This window comes from Globicephala melas, chromosome 11, assembly GCF_963455315.2.
Source record: "Globicephala melas chromosome 11, mGloMel1.2, whole genome shotgun sequence".
Taxonomy (NCBI): Eukaryota; Metazoa; Chordata; class Mammalia; order Artiodactyla; family Delphinidae; genus Globicephala; species Globicephala melas.
Window position 1 is genome coordinate 34110924 of NC_083324.2, and position 26752 is coordinate 34137675.

At 41.9% G+C, this 26752-nt stretch overlaps 2 protein-coding genes across 6 annotated transcripts in view; one reads left to right on the forward strand and one right to left on the reverse strand.

The window, feature by feature from the left end:
• The window catches only part of LRTM1 (leucine rich repeats and transmembrane domains 1), a 7269-nt gene extending 3486 nt beyond the window's left edge, over nt 1-3783 (forward strand). The window contains exon 3 of the mRNA XM_030867796.2: nt 3350-3783. Coding sequence (XP_030723656.1) covers nt 3350-3783 — 434 coding nt within the window. The remainder of the gene's footprint in view (nt 1-3349) is intronic.
• Nucleotides 1-26752, reverse strand: part of CACNA2D3 (calcium voltage-gated channel auxiliary subunit alpha2delta 3) — a 784865-nt gene that overhangs the window by 129714 nt on the left and 628399 nt on the right. For all 5 annotated transcript variants that reach the window (XM_060307837.1, XM_060307836.1, XM_060307834.1 and 2 more), the window contains 3 exons: nt 24286-24381; nt 20606-20727; nt 17833-17913 (listed from right to left, as the gene is read on the reverse strand). In XM_060307837.1, coding sequence (XP_060163820.1) covers nt 17833-17913; nt 20606-20727; nt 24286-24381 — 299 coding nt within the window. The remainder of the gene's footprint in view (nt 1-17832; nt 17914-20605; nt 20728-24285; nt 24382-26752) is intronic.

Sequence of the window (26752 nt, forward strand, 5' to 3'; positions counted from 1 at the left end):
GGTTGCAAATAAAAGTGTTTACATCTAGAGGTGAAGTGGCTTCAGCTATTGTGTTCTAGACTAAATGGTAAGCATAAGCCAAAGCATCAGAGAAAGATGGTTTTCATCAATTAGAAATATTTCTTGACAAAAAATATTTCTCAGGTCCAGGATATTAGAAGCAACATAAGGTATGATATAGCTCCCCCTACTCAGGCACAAATTCACTGGTGATCTTCAGGCAAATTGATGCCCCTCACTAGCCCTCAAGTGTCACCAGGTGGAAATGGACAGTGTTAAGCCAGGGAGTTCCTAAGGCCCGTTCTGGTCCTCAGATTCCACAGTGCGGTTCAACGCTCCCTCATGGCGGAGCTGCCCCGTCCAGATGACAGTCTTTCTCTGGAGGAAGGCAAAATTTATTTGGGATAACAAGACCTGGGTGTCCCAAAATAACTAAATAAAATCCCCAAGTGAATGTAGGAGACAATCTGACTACTGATGCATTGAATAAAGGCAAAATAAGGGAATAGGTATTGGTCAAGACCTTAGTTCCCATCAAGGGGGAACAAAGTATATGGAGGATGAAGCAGGGGGTTTTGTGGCCTGGAAGTGTCACTCATTGGTTCTGTTGCCCAGAACTCAATCACGTGGCCCCAATCTGACCACAAAGGGTGGGGAAATTTCATCTTCCTGTGGACCCAACAGAGAAAAAACATGCTTTGATGAATACCTAATAACATCTCCTCCACAAAAACATGCACATAGATTTTGTAATTAGCATTCCTCTCTCTCCATTCATAACTAAACAAATCATCTTTATGCTAACAGCTAACTGTATTAAACATTTATTCTGGGCTAGGAATTGTGCTAAATACTTGACATACTTTATCCAACTGAGTCCTCAAAGCAATCTTGTGAGGTAGATTTCATTATTACCCCAGTCTCCCACTTCCCAGGTGAGCAAGCAGAGGCACAGAATGGTCAAGTAACTTGCTTAGGGTTGCACAGCAAAGTAATGGTCAGACTCAAGATTTGAATCCCATTTCTTCCCAAGACAGGGGTTAAGAGCTGCTAGTGGACAGATGATGAATAATGTGAGTGCTTGGAAAGTTGGAGCTTCTTGCACTGTCAGCTGCTCTGAATCCAGAAGAGACTGAGACCCTCAAGCTATCATCTGCAGATTTGCTTCCTGGGGTCATGGCTGTGGAGATGGTGGTGGAAGGCTGGGAAGTGAGTCCTGGCTAAGGACACAGGAGGCCACGGAGCTCTTGGTGGCCATAACACCTGCCTTCCAGCAATATCACAGGCTCTAGTCTGTGTATTCTCCTGGCTCTGTGTCCTGAGGCCATGCCTCCCACCCTAATGTTGAACAGCAGGAAGCCTGGAACTGGAGAAAGACAGAGCTTACCCCTGAAGTTACTGGGTGAACCGCCCCAGTCTAGGTCAGCTGGTGGAATTGCTGGTCCCATGGCAGGTGGCCTTTCTTCCCCTGATGAAAGTCTCAGTGCTCTTTGCCTGGGTTAAATATGGTTACTTCTTCTCAAGCCCCCACACTTCTTTTCTGCTCTCTGGCCTTCTGCTTTACAACCAGCTTCCAGGCAGAGTACTGAAATGGTCTCTGAGACAGGGATCCTTAATCACGGTGCAGCCTGATGGCGCCTTGGGCTCATCCAGAACAGGCACCCCACACCTCTGGCCTCCTGCACCTCAGCTCAGGAAAGGAGAAAATTCCTCTTATCTTTTTGCTTTAGAGTTGAGGCTCTTGCCTCAGGGGATCACTGAAGAAGCCAGGACGGGCCCAAGAGACTCTGGCAATAGGTGACTCAGTTCAAGCAGTAAAAGCAAAAAAGGTATGCGTTGAATTTTGTCATGGCCACTGACCCCAGTGTGACCTGGGCCACAATAACCCCTGAACTGCAAAATGGCCCCATCTACTAATACGGCCATGGTAAGACTCAGCTTATAAGGCTCAGACAGAATGGATGTGAAGGCATTCCCAAAACTCTGAAGCGCTATACAAAGGAAGGTTCTAATAACATTGAAGTGACAAGCTCCCTCATGGCAACTTCTGGTACAGTTTCATAATTCACCTACGATGTGTACAAAGAATCTCCAGTCTAACTTGGCTAAGATTGGTGCCAGGCTTCATGGGGGTGAGATTCTACTGAGAGTCATGTGTTAACTCTACTGAATCAGGATGTTTCAGAGAGGAGGAAGTAGAGAGAGGCGGTAGGTGTAGCGGGGAAAACTGGGATCACAGGAGAGAGCTGGGTTTCGGTGTTGCTATATCCACTTATGACCTGAATGACCTTGGATAAGAATTACCCATTAGAGCAGAGCTGTGAGGACTTATCTGACAGTGCTTTATAAACTATCAAGTCAGATACAAATAGGATGTTTTCATGGCAAAAAATTTAGTCAGAGAACTTTATCTGCCTGAGGTCAAACAGTAAATTGGTGGTCAAATTTGGCCAAGATGGAATCTGTTAGCCCAGTGTTCTTTCTAGAAAAGAACTTCTAGGCACACAAATTCTTCCTGAACAATAGCAGTCCACACACATGAGGAAATTAATCCCCGTAGAGAGAATGGAAATTGAGTCCAAAAACCCATTAGAAAGTGCGATACTTGGGACTTCCTTGGTGGTCCAGTGGTTGAGACACCACGTTCCCAATGCAGGGGGCTCAGGTTCGATCCCTAGTCAGGGACCTATGATCCCACATGCCGCACGGCAAGGCCAAAAAAAAAAAAACATTGAGAAAGTTTGGTACTTTAAGTACTAAGTGTTTTGAGGTCTGAGGAGACACGTTAATTGTATTTAATCCCATGAACATAACTCATATTCCCGTCAAACCTTCAGATACACAAAGCACTCACTCACAGGGCCACTGACCTCCCGGTTTGGCATCACTGAAGAGTGTTGGTAGAGACAGAGGGTCTTTGTAATTAACACATAACATCACAACAAAAGACATTTGTTTTATTTATTTATTTTTTAGCTCTCCAGTGGGAATTTGGCACAATAGATTTCTTGTGTGGCAGGGCTCATTAGGGCATGCAACAGTGCCCTCAGGCTGGCCTCCAGTGCCCCTTCCTGTCAGCTTTTGCATTGTTATTCCCTTGGCATTTATAAGGTAAAGGTGACTTGGCTTCTAATGAACTCTTGGTCACACATAATTGTCCATTTAGTGTGTGGCATTTTTAGCATTTAGCCAATTTAGAAACCCTAAAATCATAAAATACGATTGTTAAATTTTTTGAAAAAAAAAAGGTGTTTTATAAATTCCATCTGCCTAAGTTTTTACAGGTTGAGGATTTGGGAGTTTGGTTGTATCAGGCTCTGCTATCATTCTTTGCTTTTGTTTCTCAAAGGGGGAATAACAGACAGCATCATCTGTGCCTCACCGGACACCTGGAAGGGAAAGGACCTCCTTAAAATCCCTCACGAGCTGTACCAGCCCTGCCCTTTTCCTTCTCCAGACCTGGAGTCCTCACAGGTGCAGCAGCTAGGTGCTGCCCACCGGGCTGTACCCAGGCCCCCTGAGAGCCACAGCTCAGGGGAGCGAGACCACTGGGAGTGTGAGATCAAACCCAAGCCGAGGCCAGCCAATCTGCGCCACGCCGTGGCCACCATCATCATCACGGGGGTGGTATGTGGGATCGTGTGTCTCATGATGTTGGTGGCTGTCATTTATGGCTGCACCTATGCAGCTATTACCGCCCAGTACCATGCGGGACGCTTGGCTCAGATCAATGAGCCTGCGAAGACAGAAGGAAAAGAGCTGTTTGACAGCTCAATGGCCTGAGAGCTTTCATCTCAAATACGAATAATCATTATAGGCCAGAAGAAAGTTTCTGAGTAGGGCTGATGGTTCACTGTTACTGCCTCATTTTCTTTTTCCAAAAGGAAAAAAAAAAAAATGTGTCTGTAAAAAAAGACAGTATTCCTGGGAAGAAATTTATGTTGAGATTTTAAAAAAATACCATAATTGAAACAGAGATGATAACTTGTGCTCTGTGCCTGAGAAGTTATGACAATATTCTATGTGGGGAAGGCTGTCCACAGAGAAAGGGAAGATACATCTCTTTCAAGGTACTCTTCCCTGCATTAAGTTGCCTTTACAGGGCAGCAGAAATACAAACACGCGTGCCAGCATTCCTGGCAGCTTTGTGGTCCACTCGAAAACTGCCCAATTTTGAGTGCCTGGGAAGAAGTTGGCAACCTTACCCAATGGGCACTGAGTGCTTCTATAGTCCAAGTTCATGATAGACCGGTGATACTTTTAGATGTTAGGTATGTTATATATTTAGCAAAAGCGTCTGTTGGTTGGGAATTTTGTAGCTTGCCACAAGAGTCAGATTATATTTAATTTTCTAAATCAGAAAACCATTTGGGGCTTTCTAGGCCACAGAAGAAGAAGAGGGCTCCATGACTGGATAATGGGACTCAGGCCCAGGGTCTGGGGAAGTTTTCTGATGCAAGGGTAAATAACATATAAACAAACACAAAGAGGATGGGGTGGCGGAATTCGAGGCACTATTACCCAAAGGCCATATCCACCAGGCGATTGGAACCTTCCATTTATAACTCTCACAGCAGGAATGAATTTAGGGTGGGCTGAGAGCAAGATAATGGCTTATGTGTATCTGTATCTACGTACATAGTGTGCAGAGTGCATAGGCTTGTTCAACCACACCCACACATAAACATACTCAGAGCAATCAGTTTACCCACTAATGAAATGCAGCCGCGGCAGGGTGGAAGCCAGCAGCTGTTGACCACCACCCAGATTGTCTACTCAACACTCTGGGATAGGAAGTCAGAGGAAGTCTGAATAGAGTGGGAATTATCAAGAGGCTGGAGATACGTGGGAGCAGCCGTCCTGAACATTATTTAGGCTGGGGTTTAAAAAAATCAGGTGTGGCTTGCTTGACTCCACAGACACGGTCCTGAAGAGCTGCATGCAAAGGAAATTTTTGTAAATTGAATCATCATTTTAATGCAGTAGGGGATCTCGCTATTTAAAGGAACCTTTCATGGAATCTTTCTGTAATGGCAATAATTGGCTCCAGATTTATGTATTTTGTAAATTTGCATTTTCTCATGCTAGGATTTCTTAAAGTAGAATCTACCTGCTCTCTCTCTCTCTCATGATGTCCCATCTCATACTTAGTCACCTGTTAGTATTAAAATCATTTTACACAGAGGAGTTAAGGACTTGGCAAAAGCAAGGAACAGCAAATACAGGGCAAGCTGTCCCTCCAGAGGCCTTGACAGACATCATTAATCAATCCCAGCACTCCTCCCTGAGCCCTGATGCACCACAGATGCCTTCTTAAGACAGCACTGTAAGGCAACCAGAACTAATCAACTGGAATTGGTTCAAAGGATAAAACATATTTGTCATTCAGGGTACTGGCCCTATATTCACTCTTTCAGGCCATGTAAAAGTTGCTTGGATCCTAAATCAGCAGTCCATTCCATAAACTGACATGTGAATGGGCGGTCCATTCAGCCTGGAATACTGTTTCCCTGTCTGATGTGGCCAAAGCCTTGCTCAACATTATAAAGAGGCCAAGGGAAAGACGGATGAACCTACCCTAGCCTACCCTGCAGGACACAGAGGCCATCTATACCTGCTCACAGTGCTTCACAACTAGTGTGGGCTGCCCACACCCACAAGTTAAAGATGGGCCATCTCTTTGGAGCAGCAATTTTGCTAAATGATTCTTCTGGGGGAAAAAGTATAAATTTGATGTTAATTTTTTCTGAGTATTAAAATAAACCTGGGTACGTTAAAGAGTAGTTTGAAAAATTAGCATGGATTTTAAGATCAAAAAGAGATTCCAGAGAAAGTCAGCTGCTGCATCAGCTCCATCCCAAGCCTGGTGCTTCCTTTCTTCTCTGCTTCATGCACCACTTCAGTGGGCGAGTCTGAGCATCCAGTCTAAGGTTGTAGGGACTACTTTCCAGGTGGAAAAAAAATCTTTCTTTCCCTTTCCCTGGACCATGAGTCCTTGGCCAAGAAAGCACTATGAGAAAGGAAATCGAGAAGATCTTTTTATACATCGTCCTCATTTCACCAAATGTTTCTGGAGTTCGTACTACGTACCAGGCATGGTGAGAGGTGTTCTCGTGAACATTCATGTAATCTTGGCAACCATGCTGTGAGATACTTGAACAGATATTACATAAGCTGGGAACTACTGAGGCCAACCACAAGTGCCTCTTCTCATTGCTGTGATTTAAGACATGCAGTGCACTGTGCTCTGCCGGAGGCCTGGTGACTGTACAGGTCAATCCCGTCCCCCTGGCCACAGTGATTACATGACAGAGCTTCCAATGCACCGCTGAAAATCCTGAAAGTGGCTAGAATCCTCACTCCTCAACACCCACATCCTATTAGATTTCTAAGCACAGATGATAACTCAGGCAAACAGATTCCTGCTTTATGAGAAGTCTTTAAGGAGAATGACTAAAATGATGCCTTCATGTATTCAGATTTCTATCTTTTGCCTATAGTCACCAAAAAGAGCAGTTAACGATGAAAATAATTACCCTAAAATGTCAACAATTCTCTCAGCACAGAAAAATATAAATCAAATTGTTTAGATTAACAATTCAGTGTTATCATTTGTTAATACGAGAAATGAAATGTTTTCTCTGTTAAAAACATCACAGATGAAAGACCCAATTTGCAGGGTATTCTGTGAGAACCACAAATTATCTTTCACAACCACTACAGCTCATGAGGGGTAATTTGCAAACGCCTCATAGATTATTTTCAGCTGTTTATTGCTGCTGTCATATTTATAAATTCCCCTATAAAAATGCCCTTCCTTCAAAGAGTCATAGAGCCTTACTGAAGGAATACTGTGAACAAATATCACGTTTAGTGTTGATTGTTTCTGAGAAAATCATGTAAAATATAGTTTCTTCATTATATTTAACGGAACAGTATCACTATTTTTGCTTTGCCAGAGATCACAAATTCACAATAGCAGGACCCAACAGACATGAGGCATATAAAGAGGGCGTAGGAGGAATTTCTTCCACAGAGATCGTGGAGAAAGAAGACCTAGTGTCAAATCTATACCTGGAAAGCTTTTAAAATTAAGGCAAAAATCCTTGACCCTGTGGGAAAAATCTTGTGCTTCAGATGATAATATGCCCACAGACAACTGGGTATTTTATTTTTTCCTTACAAAAATGAAAGACTGAAAAGTGAATCATAGGATTGCCTCCTGAAGGTTCATGAAAATCAAATCTCATTACTCAAGTTTACCAAGTTACCCCAGAAATATCACACTCGTCTTAGATCCAAAATATCAAAGGAAGTGGCTCAATTTCTAAAATGATCTATCCATAGCACCCATTATCATAATTATACAACTGTTAGAAACCTATAACTTTCTATCACAGATCAGGAAATAACTGTTTTCACTTGGGTCAAACCCACCAGTGTATCCATTGCTAAATGCTATTAGACAGAAAACTACCAGCAAATGATACTAATGTCTGGCCTCAGAATCTTTTTTAATCTGTTTTCTAGGTACCTACTCCTGATCAACTGGAGTCGACTTATGAGACTAAACCTATCTGCTACCCTCATATAGTTCCATATTCTTATTTTACAAATAGCAATTGGAAGCATGGAAAAGGAAAGGAATTATCCCAAAGTCGCACAGATAATTAATTGCACACCTGATAAATGCAGTTTGCAGGAGCATGGGGTTAGAAAGTATAATACAACCCAACCCCTGCCATTCTTCATTCATTCTGGTGAACCACAATATGAAGACTATGGAATTATTATATTAATTATTTGGAAAAGAACAATTATAGTACCACCATCAACATTTATTGAACACCCAGTTTTGTGCCAGTTGTTTTCAGTGTAGTATTTTCATTTTCCTCTAAGTCTCAAATTAACCAAAAATGTGAGCATTTTACTGCCACATGACAGATGAAGATACATAATCATTGGGTTTGGGTCGCTTGTTCAAGGTCATATCTTTAATTAGTGGAGTAGGAATTTGAATGAAGGATACATGGGTTTCTTCTTATGCTTCTATTACTTTTTAGTATATTCAATATTATCCATAATAAATGTTTTTAAAAAAAGAATGACTCCAAAGTTTTTAGACTGAATAACCAGATAACTAGAATGACTTAAATGTGGAATCGATTGCATTTGATGGGCCTATTTGAGAGGCAGGGACACTGAGTAGTCAAGGGAGAGAGGTTGGGCTTGGGAATCACCAGCTCATGAATGGTGTTTAAAGCTTGAGAGTGGACAGGAACCCTGAGGCCCTCCGACATGTACAATCAGGAGATGAACAAAGTCAGCAAAGGAGGCCTAGGAGGGTGGGAAGTGAGGTAGGCAAAGAATCAAGTAAAGAGGTTTGCAAGGAGAACGTGATCACCTTGGCCAAGTGCTGCTCACAGACCAAGAAAAATGAACATCCGAAGTTCAATTTTGGATTTGGTAATGTAGGAGCTACAGGTAACCCTGATGAAAAATGATTCCCTGTGGATGAAACCTGGTTGGAGTGGGTTCCAGAAAGCATGAAAGAGAGGAAGTGAGAAGAGCATAAAAAATGAGAAATAACACAAGTAAAATAATTTGATAACAAAAATAATTTTGGCTTAAAAAAACTGACTATATCAGCAAAAATCTGGAAGTTGACAGATGAAGGCTAGTGAAGTAAAAGCATATAAAATGCCCATGCACTATGTTTTCACTCTGAACTTCCTTTTTATGTTTTAAGACAAATGTACACTCCAGTCTGCCTGAGCCTGGTCATATATAATTTGGCCTTGAAGTAGGAATGACATTCAGACACTGATCTTGACCTCGTGCAGATCTTTTCACCCAGAATAGAACGTGGGAGCTCTTGGTGAGTGCAAACTGTGGGAGGCCATTGGAATAAAGAACCTTTGATCAGCACTGTCCCTTTCTCACCACAGACTGGCAAAAGCATTTTCCATGAGCAAGAGTCCACTGACTGACTGTCAAAGCATTTATGCTGCAGCCTCTGGTCATGCCCCCTCTTCCCAGGGAGGGGAAATGTACGTCAGCTCATTTATCCTCTCTGGCCCTTCACTTAGCCTGAGTCATATATATTCTAATCTTCACCGAGATCAAAATCCCACTAAGGTCACTAGGAGATTTGCCTGGATAAGGGTGGCTAAATAAATCCTCAAATCTCTCATGAGCCATGTTGGGGAAAAAAAAGTATCCCAGAAACTGTTTTCCACCAAAGCATGTGAGGGCATTTCCAATGTTCTAACAAGCATTATGCTGATTACACTGTTCAGACGTTTATAAACTAGAGCAAAGATTAAGTAAATCACTCTCTTGACTGACAGGGAGAGCATATATTTTAGAAAGCTCAGGATCTTTGACTGGAATTTCTCTGTAACCACATATATAAAAACATTAGGCATAATGATGGATACCTTCTGATACAGGAAGCTCTGTCTTTAATATCTACTTACACAGCCTCTGATTTAAATATTCCCTTCATTTTCATAAGATAAAAAGATGGTGAAATAAGTGAGTGAACAAATTAGCATTTTAGGTGTTTTTTTTAAAAAAATGGACTGTGACATATTTTTATCTAAAGCAGGAGTTGGCAAACGTTTTCTGTAAAGAGTCAGGCAGTAAATATTTTTGGCTTTTTAGTCCATGTGCTCTCTATCCAACATTATTTACAAAACCAGCTGGTAGATATCTGACAAGGTACTTGTATCCAGCTTATAAAAAGAACTTATATCTCAACAACAAAAAGACAAATAACCTAATTATAGGCAAAAGATCTGAATAGACATTTCCCCAATGAAGATATGCAAGTAGCTGACAAGCACATGAGAAGATGCTCAGTGTAGTTAGTTATTAGGGAAATACAAATCACTTCACGCCTACTAGGAGGGCTAAAATAAAAAAGATAGACAATAGTAAGCATTGGTAAGCATGTGGAAAAATTGGAAGCCTCGTATGTTGCTGGTGAGATTGTAAAAAGGTGCTACCACTTTGGAAAACAGCTTGTCTGTTCTACAAAATATCAAACCTAGAGTTACCATATGACCCAACAATTCGATTCCAATTTCTACCCAGGTGAAATTAAGACATATTTGCACAAAAACTTGTACATGAATGTTCATATCAGCATTATTAATAATAGTTAAAAAGTGGGAACAACCCAAATGTCCATTAACTGATAAATGGATAAACAGGATGCTATACATACATACAATGGGATATCATTTGGCAGTTTAAAAAGCCAGAGTAGTGACTTCCCTCGTGGTCCACTGGTTAAAACCTCCCTTCCAATGCAGGGGGTGCGGGTTCGATCCCTGGTCAGAGATCCCACATGCTTCCCTCATGGCCAAATAAATAAATAAAATAGAATAAAAAAAAAAAAAAAGCCAGAGGACTGATCCTTGCTACAACATGGATGAATCTTGAAAACATTAAGCTCAGTGAAAGAAGCGAATCACAAAAGGCCACATGTTGTATGATTCCATTTATCTGCAATGCCCAGAATAGGCAAATCCACAGAGACAGAAAGTAGATTAGTGGGTTTCCTGGGGCTGGAAAGGGGAGTGGGATATCAAGAATGAAGGGGTGTGCGTGCGTGCGTGTGTGTGTGTGTGTGTGTGTGTATGGGTGGTTTTTGGGGGGGATGTTAAATTGTTCTAAAATTACATTGTAGAGATTGTTGCACAACCTGCAAAATACTAAAACCCAATAAACTGTACACTTGAAATAGTGAATTTAATAGCGTGTGAAATATATCTCAGTAAAACCCTAAAAGAAGGACACAGGTAGCATCCTAGATTTGCTCCTATGGGCTACAGCTTGTCAACCTCTGTTCTAAGGAATAAGTACATGAAAGTGTGAACTTCGAAGTTTTACTATGAAACATTTCAAGATACCATAACGACATTGCCTAGGTAAGTTTTTCACATAGGGGACGGCACATGGCAATAAGCATTGACTAATGAGAGGTGGTGGGTGTAACATACATCATTCTTACCAACGGTAACAGCAGCAATAATAATTTAGCAGCTAACCATTACTGAGCACTCAACTATAAGCATTCACTAAGCACTTTATTTATATGAATTCAAAAGGAACCAGAGGGGTCCCCCCAAAGCCAGACTGAATCTGGGTGCAAGACATACTCCATTCCTGGTTAATTCTTCTCCTTTTCTGTGGTGATGAAACAAATCTCTGTCTTTAAAAACTAGGCTGTTAGAAATCCAACCAAAGCACCAATCAACCTTGTTTTACAAATGTGAAAACTCAATCCCAGAGCAAGAGGGGAGAAATGGCCCTGTACTCACTCCTAAATCCTTGGCTTACATTAGGGTTAATGTCCAAATCCTACTATGACCTCAGAAAGAGGAGTCTTGCTGATACAGAACTCGAAAACCGGGTATAAGGACCTGTAACTCCAAAATTCTGTGGCTGATGGGGTGGAGAATGTGTTGGGGCTTTTGATAAGGTTTATAAAAGGACAGTGGCTCATGGGAGTGAGTGTCCTGGAGAGTTAGCACAGAGGATCCAGTTTCTCAAAACTCTGGGCTATTTTTATTTCTGGAGCAATGATCCTCAGTGTGCCCTGTCACTGGCTACCCGCACTATACAGAGCAGCTGTTCTATGGCCAACTCTAACTCAGATTCTGTTGCGGACTTGAAATACAGCATAATTGGTAGCTACATCACTAATCCATTTCTATGAAGTTTGCTGTTGTCATTCCTACAGGCCTTGACCTCCTTTTGTCCCTTCACGGCACCCACCAGTAAACTTAAAAAAGCAAATGTCAAATATATAAAAAGCCCCACCTCATAGCTGACATGTAGAGCAAAGACTTGCCTTGGGTTACAAACCTCCCCCTGGAGTATCTGCCCATCTGCCCATCAGCGGGGCATTTAGATCCTAGTAAATACCACCCAAACCTGAGAAACTCATTTGTGTCTCACAGAACCCATCTAGACACAACATGTATGGGGGATCTCATTCAAGATTCCCGGAATCTTGTTCCCTCTGCTTGGAATGCTCTTCCCACAGATCTTTGTATAATGGCTGTATCTCATCGTTCCGGTCTCTACTCATGTCACCTTCTCGGGGAGGCCTTCTCTGAGCCCCCATCTTCCCCCAATCTGGAGAAGCATTGCCTCTGTCATATGCAAGCATGAACATGAGTGTTCTTCCCTGCCTTTGCTACTCCCAACCACACTTCATTTTCTACAGAGCATTAGCCACTACCAGAAATTCCCTCTCCCTCCCTCTCTCCCTCCTTCCCACCTTTCTTCCTCCCATTCGTGCCACACTTGTCTGTTGTCTGTACCTCCCACACAAGTGGAGGCTCCCCTCCACTGGCAGCAACTTAGTCGGAATGGGTCTTCACTGGGCAGCTGCCACCCCAGCCTCAGGGTGGGGATGCCAACAGTGCCCTCTCACTGTATGAATCATCATCCCCTGACTCGCTCCAAAATGCCCTTTGGGGTGCTTGTTCTCAGCTGTATCCTCAGCATTAGGTACATAGTCGATGCCATATATATATATATATATATATATATATATATATATATATATATATATTTATTTATTTATTGAATTATTTAATTAGAAAATGAAGAAATGAAACATCTTTTTGTAAATGAGCCTATAAGGGAAAACACTGAATTTGAAAGCACCAAGAATTGAAGTTTGTCTGTCAGTTTAATCTAGCATTTCTCAATCTCACCTCTACTGACATTGTGGACTAGACAATCCTTTGCTGTTGGGGGGCTGTCCTGTGCCTTGTAGGATGTTTGGCAGCATCCCTGGCCTCTACCCACTGGATGCCAGTAGCTCCCCTCCTAACCAGTCATGACAATCAAAAATGTTTCCAGATGTTGTCAAATGTCTCCTGGGGGTCAAAACTGCTCCTGGTTGAGAACAACTAATCTAATCAGTAAGTATTAATTTCTGCTATGATAAAACATTCCCTTTGCTCAGATCTACAAACTAGAAGTTTATCCATGTAGAATTGACACATAATTCCTAAATACTAGTTAACTCATATACACCAAATATATGAAATCCCACCAAAGGAAAGTTGATAAGCTGAATATTTGCCTATAACATTTTGGCAACATTATTTACCCAATTCTAAGGAAAGCTGTATATTAAATAGTACACTCAGTTTAAACAGCATGTACCTGACAAAAGCTAATGGTCATTGATGTTAAGCAATCTCTTTCTTAATCATCTGGTTAAAATGAGATCCTTTGTCCTAATATCAAGCATCCCCCTTCATTACACTGCCCAGAATTATGCAAATGAGACCATTTAACCCACATTTTCCAATTTCCCCCAGTGAATGGATCTAATGTGGTATGTGTTCCCTGCAAAGGAATAGATCAGAGCCCCCCCAAATTTACTAGTAATCATTAAATTTTATACTTAAAACAGGTGAATTTTTGGTATGTAAATCATATCTCAATAAATCTGTTAAAAATATTAATTTCTATAACCAATGCCTATAATGCCTATAATGTCTGTTGCTGATCAGATTAGCTATTCTAAGCATCAGGTTAGATGCTTGGACCTCAGAAAAGACATCTGCTGATGCAGGGACAACTACTGGGCTAACACAGTTGCCATTAGGAATGGACACTAAACAGTTTTTCTACTCCTTAAAATATCCATATTGGTCTGTATCATTTTACTATGGTGTGGATTACAGTTTTAGCTGCTGAGTGACTCTCTTAGAGTTTGGTCAAGTACTGTGTTCCTATTGTTTGGTCAGTAAACTGTGCAAGTGTATGTACCTACAGAGAGCAAGTAAATACGAAACCCATCTTTCTCAAGTCACTTAGTCAGTATTTTGACATATTTACCACATCAGCCCTCACACTTGGCACTAGAAATAAAAAGGTAATTGGGATGGTCCTTGTCTCTGGAGAGTTTATAATTTATTCAAGAAATGAAACTAGAACATCTTAGAAGAGATTTTAGATTTTGATATGCTAAAATTTACATTTTAAAGCAAATGTAAATAATTCAGAATTTATTACCTAGTACTTAAAAAATTCAGTAATATGAACTTCTTATCAAAAACTGAGATTAAGTATTTTGTATTTGTCAGAGCGAGAGTCTAGAAGGAGAATACAGAAGGTCAGACAAACACCCCAAGGAGGGGAAGAAATTCCCTGCATGGTTATACCTTCCAACTTGGCTCAATTCCTCCCCTCAATGAATTTATTTTCTTCTCCAGGTCATTTCCACCCTAGCATGATGGAAACAGTGTCTATGACTCTTGTTCTATTGGGCCTGGTCTCTCCATTGAGAGTGGAGTGGAGAATTAACAACATGATCTAGGTAATTTATGGAACTCAAGTCAATAACAACTAAGTAAGGGCAAATAGGTTTCTGCAAGTTCAATTCAATTTATAGAAGCCTCACTGAGGGTCCACTATGCTCCAGGGACTCCATCGGGTTATGCTGTGAAGGACAGAAGATGAAAAGTATGAAGTCTTTGACCTCTAGGAGCTTCTAGATGACTGCTCAGCTTTTCAATTCACTTGTCCTGTGTAGACATAGCTTTAAAAATAGCTGCTCTTTTAAAGTTCTCTGGTGGGGAGGGACAGGGAGCTGTGGGAGGAACTGTCAATTACAGGGCCCGGTTATTATTCATTTGTATCTAGAGTGCTGGCAAAAGCACGAGGTCAGGAAATATTTATTGAATAAATGAGCAAATGAATGCATAGGTATACTGCCAACTTGAAGATAAAAATGGGCCACCTCAAATCCTAGCAATTTTATACTTCCACATATCCAGATATTTTCTTGTTTGTTTTCTCTTTTTATCCCCAAATCAACCCAGAGTAAGGTGAGAGAGATAATCATCCCAACCCTATTTTAGATAGAACTTCAGGGACCCAAGACCACACATTTAGCAAGTTATAGAGTAAGTGACAAACCTACGTGGACCTTACAGTCCCAGGCTTGCACCTCCAATAACAACAGAAAAATGGATTAGGGTCCTGACACACACAGCAGGTTCCAGGGCTCTGGAGAGACTTGGTGGGCCAAAGAGAAAGTCATACCACTTCTTCCTTTGCAGTGGGAAAGCAATGAAGCAAATTTAGCATGCTAGTGGCAGCTGGAGAGTTGGCAAGTTCCTCAAGAGAAGGACTGTAAGCAATGTCATAGGCCAAGAAGATGTATGGGGCCCATTTATGCACAGAGGCTGACGTATAAATGGAATCCGGCCCAGTCTGACTGACTGCCCTTTCTTCAAAGATGTCATTGACAGATGACTATCTAAATGTTTTTGTTTGGAAAAAAAAAAAACCAAGAAAAAAAGAGAGAAAGAAGAGAATAACACACACACACACACACACACACACAGAGATACACACACAAAACCAAAACAAGAAACTCTCTATCCCAAACAGACATATGTAGCCAATGAACATGAGAACACCAGATCAGATCTGGGAGCAGTGCAGGCTTTTCAAAGTAGTCCTTGATAATAAACTAAAATTGTACACCTTTCCTTTCAGAAAAATTTCAATTTAACACAAGGATTTCATTGAAGCCCCAAATTGCTGTCAGTTGGCTGTATCCCATCTGCTGTTGGAAGTACACTGGTGGGGGAAAAGCCTGCTCACCTATTCATCTTCACCTGCCAAAACAAGGTTTCTTCCCCAATTAAAATGGACTTTTAAATTTTAGAGTAGTAAACAATGTCTACTTAAATTTGCGGAGAATACACAGAAGAAAGTGACCAAACCTAATTACCCAGTGACATGATGGGTGAGTCAGAGTCAATGAAATTTGGGGGAAGTGCTGAAGAGGACTCTCTGCTTTTTGAGACATAAAGGTCCTTTTGAAGTCACTGCCTTCACGGTGCTGCATCCATGTCAGCCTTCAAGATCAAAACTGAGCAATTCTGTTTTATCTTATGTCTATAAGACCCGCTTTAAAAAAGAAGATTAATAATCATCAGATTTAGAAGGTAAGGACTAAATACAGTTCCTTGGATAACCCTGTTTCTTTGTCTTGCTCTGTAATTATCTTCTGAAAATGGGTACGGGTTGACACATAGTGAGTCGTAGTAAACAGGAATATGTCTCTCCCACCCACTCAGGGTGGGCCAACCATGTCTCATGACTTGCCTGTGGTCTCTGGCCAACTGTATAACTCAACAGTAGACAAGCATGCCATTTGGAAAAGTCATGGTCTTCTCCACACTGGATACACAGTGCCCAGGCTGAGTCCATGTTTTGCCCATACTCAGCCAAATAGACATTTATGAAATATAAGCCATTTGGAAACATTTGAGCACACAGTTTGTAAACTTGGACAGATGTGGCTGGGATGGGCACAGTGATCTTAGGGCCAAAACAGAGCATCCTTCATAATGACTTAATGAGAAATTCAAGGAAAAGGTTTTAGAAAGAAATTTCAAACACACAGACAGACAGTTTGGTTCAGACCATGTCGTTATCAGCTGTTGCATGTGGCCCCAACTCCAGGGAGATAACATGCCTCCAGAACTAGCTGGCTGGGTCAGCCTGGAGGCGAGTAAGGCTGACCTTTAAGCAAAAATAAATCTTGCTGAGTTAAATGATCCTGTCTCCTATTTTCCTCAAGGAACATGCGACAGTAAGAACAGCAGCCCTGAATTTTCACAGCCCTTATCTCCTGGCTGATTAGTTATAGGTCTGCATAGTTCAAGATGAGCTTACAGGTCAGATACATAAGACTGTCTTTCTTGCTATACCCAAAAACCCAGGAATAACCAGGGCACAACTGTCCCCAAATCTTTCAATCCCTGCTAATCTATGAGAATACAATTATGATGTATAGGCTATATCAGAAATAAAGTGGGGGGGAAAAGGAATATTTCCTAGCCAAAGAACAACCACTTGAAACATGTCTGATCCATTTGAATTCCTTCCCACAAATATTCAGTGTGTGGAGCCACCACAGAAACTGATGTTCAAAATCACCCTGTGGTACAGCTTACTGAGAGAGGCTACTGAAAACAAAATGACTCCCTTTGGTAAATCTAGCCAATATCAGGATGATACTTGGAGTGTCTCACCCATCCGTCAACCAAAGGCTCCAACAATTATTTATCAGAAATAGACAATGTGCCAGACACGCTCTTAGGCTCCATTTTCTCAGCAGCTGTCCTCAAAAGAGGGCTTGTGGCAGTTTCTGGTCCTTTAGGCCAAATACCACCAATGAAAGCCGCCAGCCAGCCACAAAAATCTACTGATACTCTTGAGAGTGAGAGAGATGGGAAAAGCCAGAGACCGGGTTTCTTTGATAATTCAAGACTCAATCATAAAATGTTTTGGCTTTCTCCTGGTCCCAAACCCAGCACCTGTAGATACATCTAACTCTAATCACTCAGGGGGATTAGGGCGATGAAAATCTCACGCTCTCCAGAGAGGTGCACATTTCAGCTTGTATTTGCCTAAAACAAACCCACAATTTCCTTGTACGGCCCCTGTTATCCTAATGACACAGAAGTGGAAGATCTGGAGCTTACTTTAAGTGTTCACGGCACCTACTGTCCAGAAATGATCTTTTGCACGCACCAACAATTTCTTACTGGCTCAGAGTTTAAGAATAAAATCCTAGGAAATATTTCTGCTTTCACATCAAATTCCACCAGGTTTCAGAGCCCTGGATTGGAGAAGATGATGCTAAGATGAAGAGGAAGTAGTTTTTAATGTTTTTTACCTTTCAAAGCCAAGTTTCTGATACGTGGAAGTAGTTGACAAATGATATGGACACCATGCTTACTTTACACTCATTGATTGAAATCCATCATTTACCTGCCACCACGGGAGACTTCCGTTCATCCAGGAGCTGGATGGAGGTACTTGCTGTCACCACATTGCTTTTGTTAACTGTTCCTGTAAGAAGAAACAAAACAAAACACGATGACGAAAATGAAGACAGTCATAGAGCTTATGTTAAGAGAGTGATGGTATTGGTTTGCAGTCACCAGTTCTGCAGACTGCTGGGGCTTGCTTCCCAGAACTCGGAGCTGGGCAGCCCTGTGAGGCGATAGGTGCTGGGTGGGCGGTCCTCTCAGCTGAAGGAATCACTGCACCGAGTTATGACCACCCCCAATGGGGAATGTCCAGCCGCTTCACATCAAAATTATTAACTACCATGGAGGGACCACATTTTTAAAAATTTGTGGTTACTAATATAAGTGTTTACTCGTGTCAGTTTTCATATTTATATTGCCTTTCTAAATATAGCCATGGAGAGCTGCTTGAGATAAAGTTTTGAAATTATTTTACAGTGAGTTGAGAACTCTAGCTCTGATCTGTTGGTTAAAACTTTACTGATCTATAAAATTCTAATTTCAAGAATGGTTTTCCTGAACAAAACCATTCTAAACAGGGATAGAGCTGGAATGCAATCCTTACCTCAAACTCTTATTAATGTGATAACAATATGGTATTAGTATAAAGAGATTTTTAATTACTAACAATGTTTCTAATACTCATGAATTAAAAGACGCTGAGCACAAATTCCTAATGCCCGTAGTTAATAATTGTTAGTCCAGTGCCTACCTTTTAAAAGGTTCAATGAATGTGAGCTGAATGGAATCCAATTGAATTTAGAATCAGGGAGAAGGCAGATCTGAATGTGAATACACTTATGACCAAAGCAATTAAGAATTTTCTGGCCCGAGTCTAAGTTGTAATAAAAACCAGCTTCTTTTCCAGTGCGTACAGGTATTCAACACACAGGAGAAAAAAACGAGGGAGAGCTCCACCACAACACCTGCATGTGGTGATTTTTAACATTTTCTCCAAATCTAAAGGGGCCACGAAATCTCCTAAGATATTATGTCATCCATAACTTTACCATGAACAAGGTAAATTCCTTTTTTATTATGCGATTTCATTGAAAGTTCAGTGAAAACCCCACCTGCCAAAAACCAATTAGACAACAGCCAGCCTTAATTAATCAGAATTTTTTTCCAGACATAATTCTTTGTAGGAAAAATGGTGAATAATAACAAAGCAAACTGACACGAGGAGCCATCACGCACGCGCGCGCGCGCGCGCACACACACACACACACACACACACACAGAGCACTTCTGGGAGATGCTCTCATTGCCCATAGCTCCTCCTCTCTGTCCAGTATTGGGAAAAAGCCCTTCTGGATAACCTGATGGCTCCTGTCCAGATCTAGCAAGCTAAGTTCTATTTCTTTCTTTAGAAGACTACGAAAAAGAAAGTATCATGAGACTGCACGATAAAAGAAGACATTATTATTGATAGGTTTGCAGCAGAATTAGAAAGTCCACTGTCTCTTAGTTGATATTTTCAGCAATGAAATGTGATACAGATAAACATATAAAGAAAGAGCCTTAGTACCTGGAAATTTATATTTGAGAACACGTGTATGTGCATGGCCGTGGGTAAACATACGCCTGTCACCACAGGAGCACAGACTCCAAGAATCTTGGTCCTTAAAGGAACCTAACTGATAATCCCCTCTAAAACCCCACCTAGGGAGGGAATTTCTACAATAACACTTGGCCTTTCCTTGAATATCTTCATTAATGAGGGACCCTCTTCCTAATGAGTCCATTTAAATAATTATTAGACAACTCTTGCCAACATCTCTTCCACAAATTTTGAAAGCCTTATTTCTAAAGATGTTTTCATTCATGGAAATGAGCAAGTGCCAAAACTCTGGGAGGGGCTATGACACTAAGCGCTAGAGAGTCTCCATTAGGGTTGACTTGGGAATGCTTGCAAGAGATTAATACAAAAGGCCCTAATATAAAACATAAGTATATATTGAACTGTCCAGAGCAATCCAAATTTATAGAACTATGTCTTATTCATCTCTGAAGTTTCTACAAGGCACGGTACAGAGCCTTACACAGACTGAGCACCAAAAATATCAGATGCATGAAACAAGAAAAAGCCGAGGATAATTGAAAAGATTTTCCAGTTTGTCTTGCTTCTAAAACTGGTTGAAATAAGGTAATGTTCAGTTCTTTTTTGGAGGGAGGTGATCTTAGTTTTTTTTACAATATCGTAAAACCTTAAGACTGGAAGAATCATTGGCTATGTGCCTCACATTGGTCACCACAGCTCCCTGTCAGGAGAGCACGAGGCTATACAAAAATCTTAGTCCTTACTCTTGCATGTTGATTTAAATCAGTTCTGATGGAGAACTGTGGGCCTCCAGAGTGATCTGACTTGCTGAAGGTTCTGGCAATGGATGTTATGGCTGTATGAATTTTCTCTAAGTAGGGCCATGATCACATTTTAGATTAAAAAAAAATCTATTAAGAAGTTTGTATTCAAATTCCACATGGTACAAAATAACAGTCCTGCTTCCTGACATGCTTTTTACACAATCTGGTTAAGTTAAAGCTTCCTTTTATTTGGAGCAGCAACACTTATGGAACTGGTCACTGGTTCAGAGCTAGGCCAATATTCAACACTGGCTCTCAAGACTGAATTTGGCTCCCTTAGCATCCAGCCTGCTCCCTCATACTCTGCACGCAATGCCCAGGCCAGCAGGACCAAAGGGACACAGCCAGCCTCCAACAAGGGCACCCACCTGTGCTGAATGGGATCGAATAGACAAAGCTCCCTGGAATCTGCTCAGCGGCTCTTCGGTACCAGAGAGGGAAATGGTCTGCATTAAAGATGTTCTCCTTGTCTCCAGCTTTCAGGAAGTCCCTTGAAATAGAAAAGAATAAGAAGAGCATGGCACCACTCAGCAAGGAAAAGCCAGACACGAGTGCATGCCAGCAGCTTTTGTTGGGTAAAAATAATGTTGGCTTTTAGAACCCCAACCTGCTTTTCTCAGTACAGAGAGGACCTGTGTAACACTGTATACCCCAGATTACTCAGAAATATCTTGTAGAGTCCTGGCAGTCAGACTCCAGTGGGTGAAATGATTTTTCCTAGTATATCTAGTGAACTAATAGTCTTAGCATCTGAAGCAAGCCAACAAAGCCTCCAGAAATCACACCAGAAGACCAAAGGGAGTCAGAAAGCTTTGTCTTGCCTTAAAATCCAAACACACAGATACATATCCTTGAGAGGATCAACATCTTAGGTAGATCTCTCTCTTCTTATAAAAAGGGTAAAGGAGGTAAAAATGGGTCCACATGGGGATCTTTGCTTCTTTCCCCCCCTCCCTACCCTCCAGCCAAACAGGACTGTTCTTACTTCTGGATACTAGGGACTGTTGTGGTGTTGGGTGAGACAGGTCTAGGTTTTAGGCAGAGCTGAATGATCTTGGGTGAGTTACTTGGGTTAGTTACTGAGTCTCCGAGCCCCATTTGTTCATCTACAAAGTGGGAATAATAATATTACACTTACCACGATACTATCAGAATAACATAACACCATGTGTGAAGGGGCTAAGTAAACTGAAAGCGGCTCACACAAATATATGGGATTCTTAAAGCCCAAGAGTTTTTTCATTCTCTATGCTTTAAATGGAAGCTGTGAAGTGATAATTTCTTAGACTTAGGACTGTCTTAGGACTGACTTAGGACTTAGGAGGAGAGCAGTAACCATACGGCGGAGGCTGACATCACAGGTTGCTATATGTGTGTTACTACACGTGCTCCAAAAGGCCACACTGAAAGCACAGGATATATTAATATTGGGGATGGTGGCAGGTTACAGAAGCCATGAACTATAATGGATCTAATTCCAAAAGCATGTGGTGGGGACAGGAGATAGAACCTCAGTGTAGGAGCCTGATGATAGTATAGCTCTAGGATGGGAACTTTCTATTACCCAGACCTATCACCAATACTTTGAACTCTTCCTTGTATGCTCTCTTTAAAAAAAAAACATAGAAATTCTAAAACCTTTCTAGACCTGGCTAATAGAGCGCATCCAAATAGTTGGGTATCAACAAATATCATTTGATTGGAGTGGGTAGGCAGGTATAAGACGCTAAGACAATGGAAGTCAAGGTGCCTCTACATGAATCAATGATAGGATTTTCCTGAAGACAAGAACTGTTTCACCCAACCAGATAACCAATGAGTATTCACTTTGAGTCACAATAATGTCACAAAGAATTCATAGTTGTAGATACTTTTAGCTTCCCAAAGCAGTTTCACATCCGAAGGTTTTCTGATCCTCACAGTAAACCAGGGAGATCATTAACCCATTTTTCAGATATATCAAGTGAGGTGAACCAGGTACACATCCCAGCAGTCCTGAGTGTGGTCCTGCCACATTTCAAATCCATCACAATCACCTGTATATAAGACTAGCAAGGTGCTATGTTTTGTTGCTGTTAGTACTTTTCTTGTTTATTTGTCTTAATCTCAAAACATACAACAGTTTTTTGCTCTGAGCACTAGAAAGTCTATTCCTGTGTCTCCCTTTGCCACTCTGGGTCCTAAAAGGAGAAGGCAATGTGTACCCCAACACTTCTAGTCCTTCCTAAGAACGTGCTTTCTGTAAAGTAATTGTTTGGGGGTACAGGGGTAAAGAGGAGTTGAAAAGAATCAAGTCACAACTATAGTCAACTTCATAAATGACAAATTTGAGAAGTTGAGGAAGAAAGAGTCCTCAGATGGGCATTAAAAGCCAGTTCACAAAGCATCCAAAAATCTATGGATCTGCCACTTACCAGACCTGGTCTTAAAAGATCATATGGTGGGTGTCCGGGCCTCATCTAAGAGACACAAGAGCACAGCTAAGCTGGGCTTAATGGGACAGGAGTGTTTCCTCATTGGGCTCCTGATGGGCCAACCCCTCTCAAATTGGTGGCCACCCTGTGCCTTGGTTATCCCCACCTCCCCCCTCTCAGGGACCCTGAAGGTCAGGATTTGTGAAGTTCCATGGTAACCTCTGGAATCACAAACACACACTTTGCAAACTCTCTGAATCTTAGGCTCCATTCATCCCTGGCCTAATAATGTCTCTTACTTCAGAGAAAAGAAATTGAGAAAACATATTAATGGGCTCAGGAAAGACTTCCCAGGCTCACACCAGCTCTGGTCAGATACCAATTTGAAGAATTAAGACCCTGTGGCTCTCTGAAGACAGACACAGGGGCCAAGCAGTGGTTTAAAAGGGCACCTGGGGCTTCCCTGGTGGCGCAGTGGTTGAGAGTCCGCCTGCCGATGCAGGGGACACAGGTTCGTGTCCCGGTCCGGGAAGATCCCACATGCCGCGGAGTGGCTGGGTCCGTGAGCCATGGCCGCTGAGCCTGCGCGTCCGGAGCCTGTGCTCCGCAACGGGAGAGGCCACAACAGTGAGGCCCGCGTACCACACACACAAAAAAATAATAAATAAATAAAAGGGCATCTGAGGGCTTCCCTGGTGGTGCAGTGGTTAAGAGTCCACCTGCCAATGCAGGGGACATGGGCTCAAGCCCTAGTCCAGGAGGATCCCACGTGCCGTGGAGCAACTAAGCCCATGCGCCACAACTACTGAGCCTGCGCTCTAGAGCCCGCGAGCCACAGCTACTGAGCCCATGTGCCACAATTACTGAAGCCCGTGCACCTAGAGCCTGTGCTCCGCAACAAGAGAAGCCACTGCAATAAGCCCGCACACTGCAATGAAGAGCAGCCCCCACTCGCCGCAACTAGAGAAAAGCCCGCATGCAGCAACGAAGACCCAACGCAGCCAAAAATAAATAAAATAAAATTAATTAATTAATTATTTATTTTAAAAGGCATCTGGGTACTGAACTTGGTGACACTCTGCCCACTGTCCATCTGGGTCTCCTTAGAAGAACAAGGAAACACTGTCAAACCCGAGAGCCACCAGAATGCCTGCTCCCGAGTGTGGGGCTCTACAGGCCCTCAGTCTCCGAGCTGAGGCACAGAGATTTACTAAAACATATACAAACAAATAAACACCAGACTTGAAACACTGCTTCTCGGGACAGGCAGGAATTCCTCAGCAGAGCTGCGGGACAGCTGAATGCCCTCCAGTCATTTGTCAGGAGGTGAGTGAGTCCTCCCACTGGCTGTTCCCCTACCAGCCACACCATCTCCAGAGTTGAGCGAAATGACTCACCAGGGCGGGAGAGGACTCCAGGACAGTGGACAGAAGCCAACAAGCGTGAAAAACACAGAGTCGTGGAAGGGCCAACAATGGGCAGGTGAAGACATACACTGCGGCCCCCGAGGTAGAACGGAGAGGAAAAATGTCAACAGGCCTGGGGTGGCCTGAATTTTGTTTCTACTGCTGGTGGAATCAATAAATGGTATAAGCTTCCCTTTCACTGTCCCACTTCAGGAGCTCCCTACTTACTGATTGGTGAGCTGCTCGGCCCCAACAAACAGGTTGATTCTCGAGAGGCCTGTGCGAGTGCCGAGGAAGGCCACCTCCACACCCTTGTCAGAATTCCTGAAACAGAGCAGAAGGAATCAGGGGGATTCTGCCAGACAGTAAGCAGATAATGGCTTCTGCATTTTAAGACTCATGGAATGTTTTATGAAATAACAGTCTTGAAGCCTGAAATTTTGGAAGAAATTATAGAAACATATGCACACATGCACACACAGGATGCAAACTCTTATTCCTTACAAAAGTTTTCGTGGTAATTCCTGCCAGAAAAACTAAGAAGTCCATGACCAAAGAAGCAGCAGGAGGAAATAAATGCATCCCGAATGCTAAATAAACACACCTTTATCTCAAGGTTCTGGGTGCAAGTTCAGAAAGAGCAGGCCAACTTTGAGGAGAGGAAGAAAAGCCTTAGAGCTAGCTGTTTCATCTGATGCTACCAAGCCTATTCTTGGTTCTGAGACCATTAGTGGAATCTGCCATTAGCGAAAAGAAGCAACTGAGTCACTGACTCAAGTCTGTAGTATCCCACAGCCTGGAAATGTTTAGGACTTGAATTCTACACCATTTTGGGGGCACCAACTGGTAACTTCTACTAAAGAATAGGCCTTATCCTCACCACCAACCCCAGAGGGATGAGTAAAGAAATGAATTCTGTAAATAGCCCTACAGGACGCCACACATAGGAACTCTAAGGACAGCCTTAGCAAAGAAGACTCATTTGAAAATTCAGCAAAGATTTTTTTTTCAACATTCAAGGCAAATTTTATATGTTTGAACATGTTCTTCAGGGTTTTCTCAGTGGATACTTCTTCAGAAAAACAGCAAATGGTCTTTCTCCACAAATACATAATTTTATTCTACAAAAAAATATGAAGAGAATACTGATTCCTGAGTTTGCTTCCCACCCTAGATGCTAGTAGCAATTTGATTCCAAGCTTTATCCATGTCATCTTCAGTATAAGATAATTTAGTTACTTGATCTCTGATGGTTGTCAAAGTGGTCAATACTACCTTTAAGTATTTAAGGGATGAATAAAAACAAACATTATGCATTTGTTTCTGCTCGTAGCCTACAGCAAATTGTAAAGTCGGGCTGCCCAATCAGTTACAGATGTGGACTACAATGCAAGCTACCATTTTGGAAATCTTTAGCATCTGTTAGGGGTGAATCAGCAATCTTTCCACAGGATTTTGAGTTTCATGAGAACCTAAAAGAAACATTTCCACTAGAGAATGCAATCACAGGAAAGGCTTTGACTCTTTCCAAACCTCCCAGGGAATAAGATCCATGCAGGTAAGCAGTCCAAGGATACCCCCAAATATAATGAGAGTGGTTATATCTTTGGGAGTCCAGACTCATGTATTAAACTACCTACCTTACATCTATGCTTAGGAGTCATTTTAACTACAAAATGTCTAGAAAAGAATTCTGGCCATGTCCAGTCCCAAACCCGCTCTTCCTTCACTGTCTCCTGTCCTAGGAAATGGCACCACTATCTACCCAGATATTGATGTCATTAACCTGAGAATGATCCTTGACAGCTCAGCCTCCCTACCCTCACAGCGTGAACCCACCACGAAGTCCTGGGGGTCTTACTTCCAAAGCATGCCACAAGTAAATCCCTTGTCTCTGTGCCCACTGCCACTGCCTTGGTCCAAGTGGCAAATCCCTTGAACTGCTGTAGGAGCCTTTACTATTTTTCTTACCCCCATTACATTCTATTATCCACATAGCAGTAGAAGGGTCTTTTTTAAAAATGCAAATCCGATCATCTCCTTCTTAAAATCTTAAAATGTCGTTCTTAAAATTCTTCAATGATTTTCCAATATTCTGAGTATAAAATCCAAAATCCTTAATCTGATTCCCAAGGTCCTGAACCACCAGGCCCTACTGTACCCTTGTCTCCTAACATCTTCCAGCCTATGCTCTACATATCAGTTCTGTTGGCCTTCTTTAAATTCCTCAACCATGTCAAATACTGTCTCACCTCAGGGCCTTTGCACATACTGTTCCAATTCCCTGGAATGCTCCCAGGGAACCCTTGAACTAGTTCCTGCTCAGAAAAGCCTTTCCTGTCTTCTATCTCCACTCTAAGTCTTGTTACTGCCTACATGTCTAATTTTCCTTCATAGTTATCACAATTCTTAATCATATAGCACACTATATATCACAGGTAACATGATGGTGAGGACTGTGTTTGATTGAGTTACCTCGATTTCACCAATACCTAGCCCAGTGCCTGGAACATAACAGACGTGCAGTCAATATTTGATGAATGAGTGAATGAAAATGAGAACAGAATGAATAATAGACCTGATATAGGAAAATATACAAAACAAGATAAAAAAAGGAAAGGAGCTAATAAAGAATAAAAAAGGAGAGAGAACTGAATAATGTATGACATGAAGGTATAAGGAAAAAGGAATAATT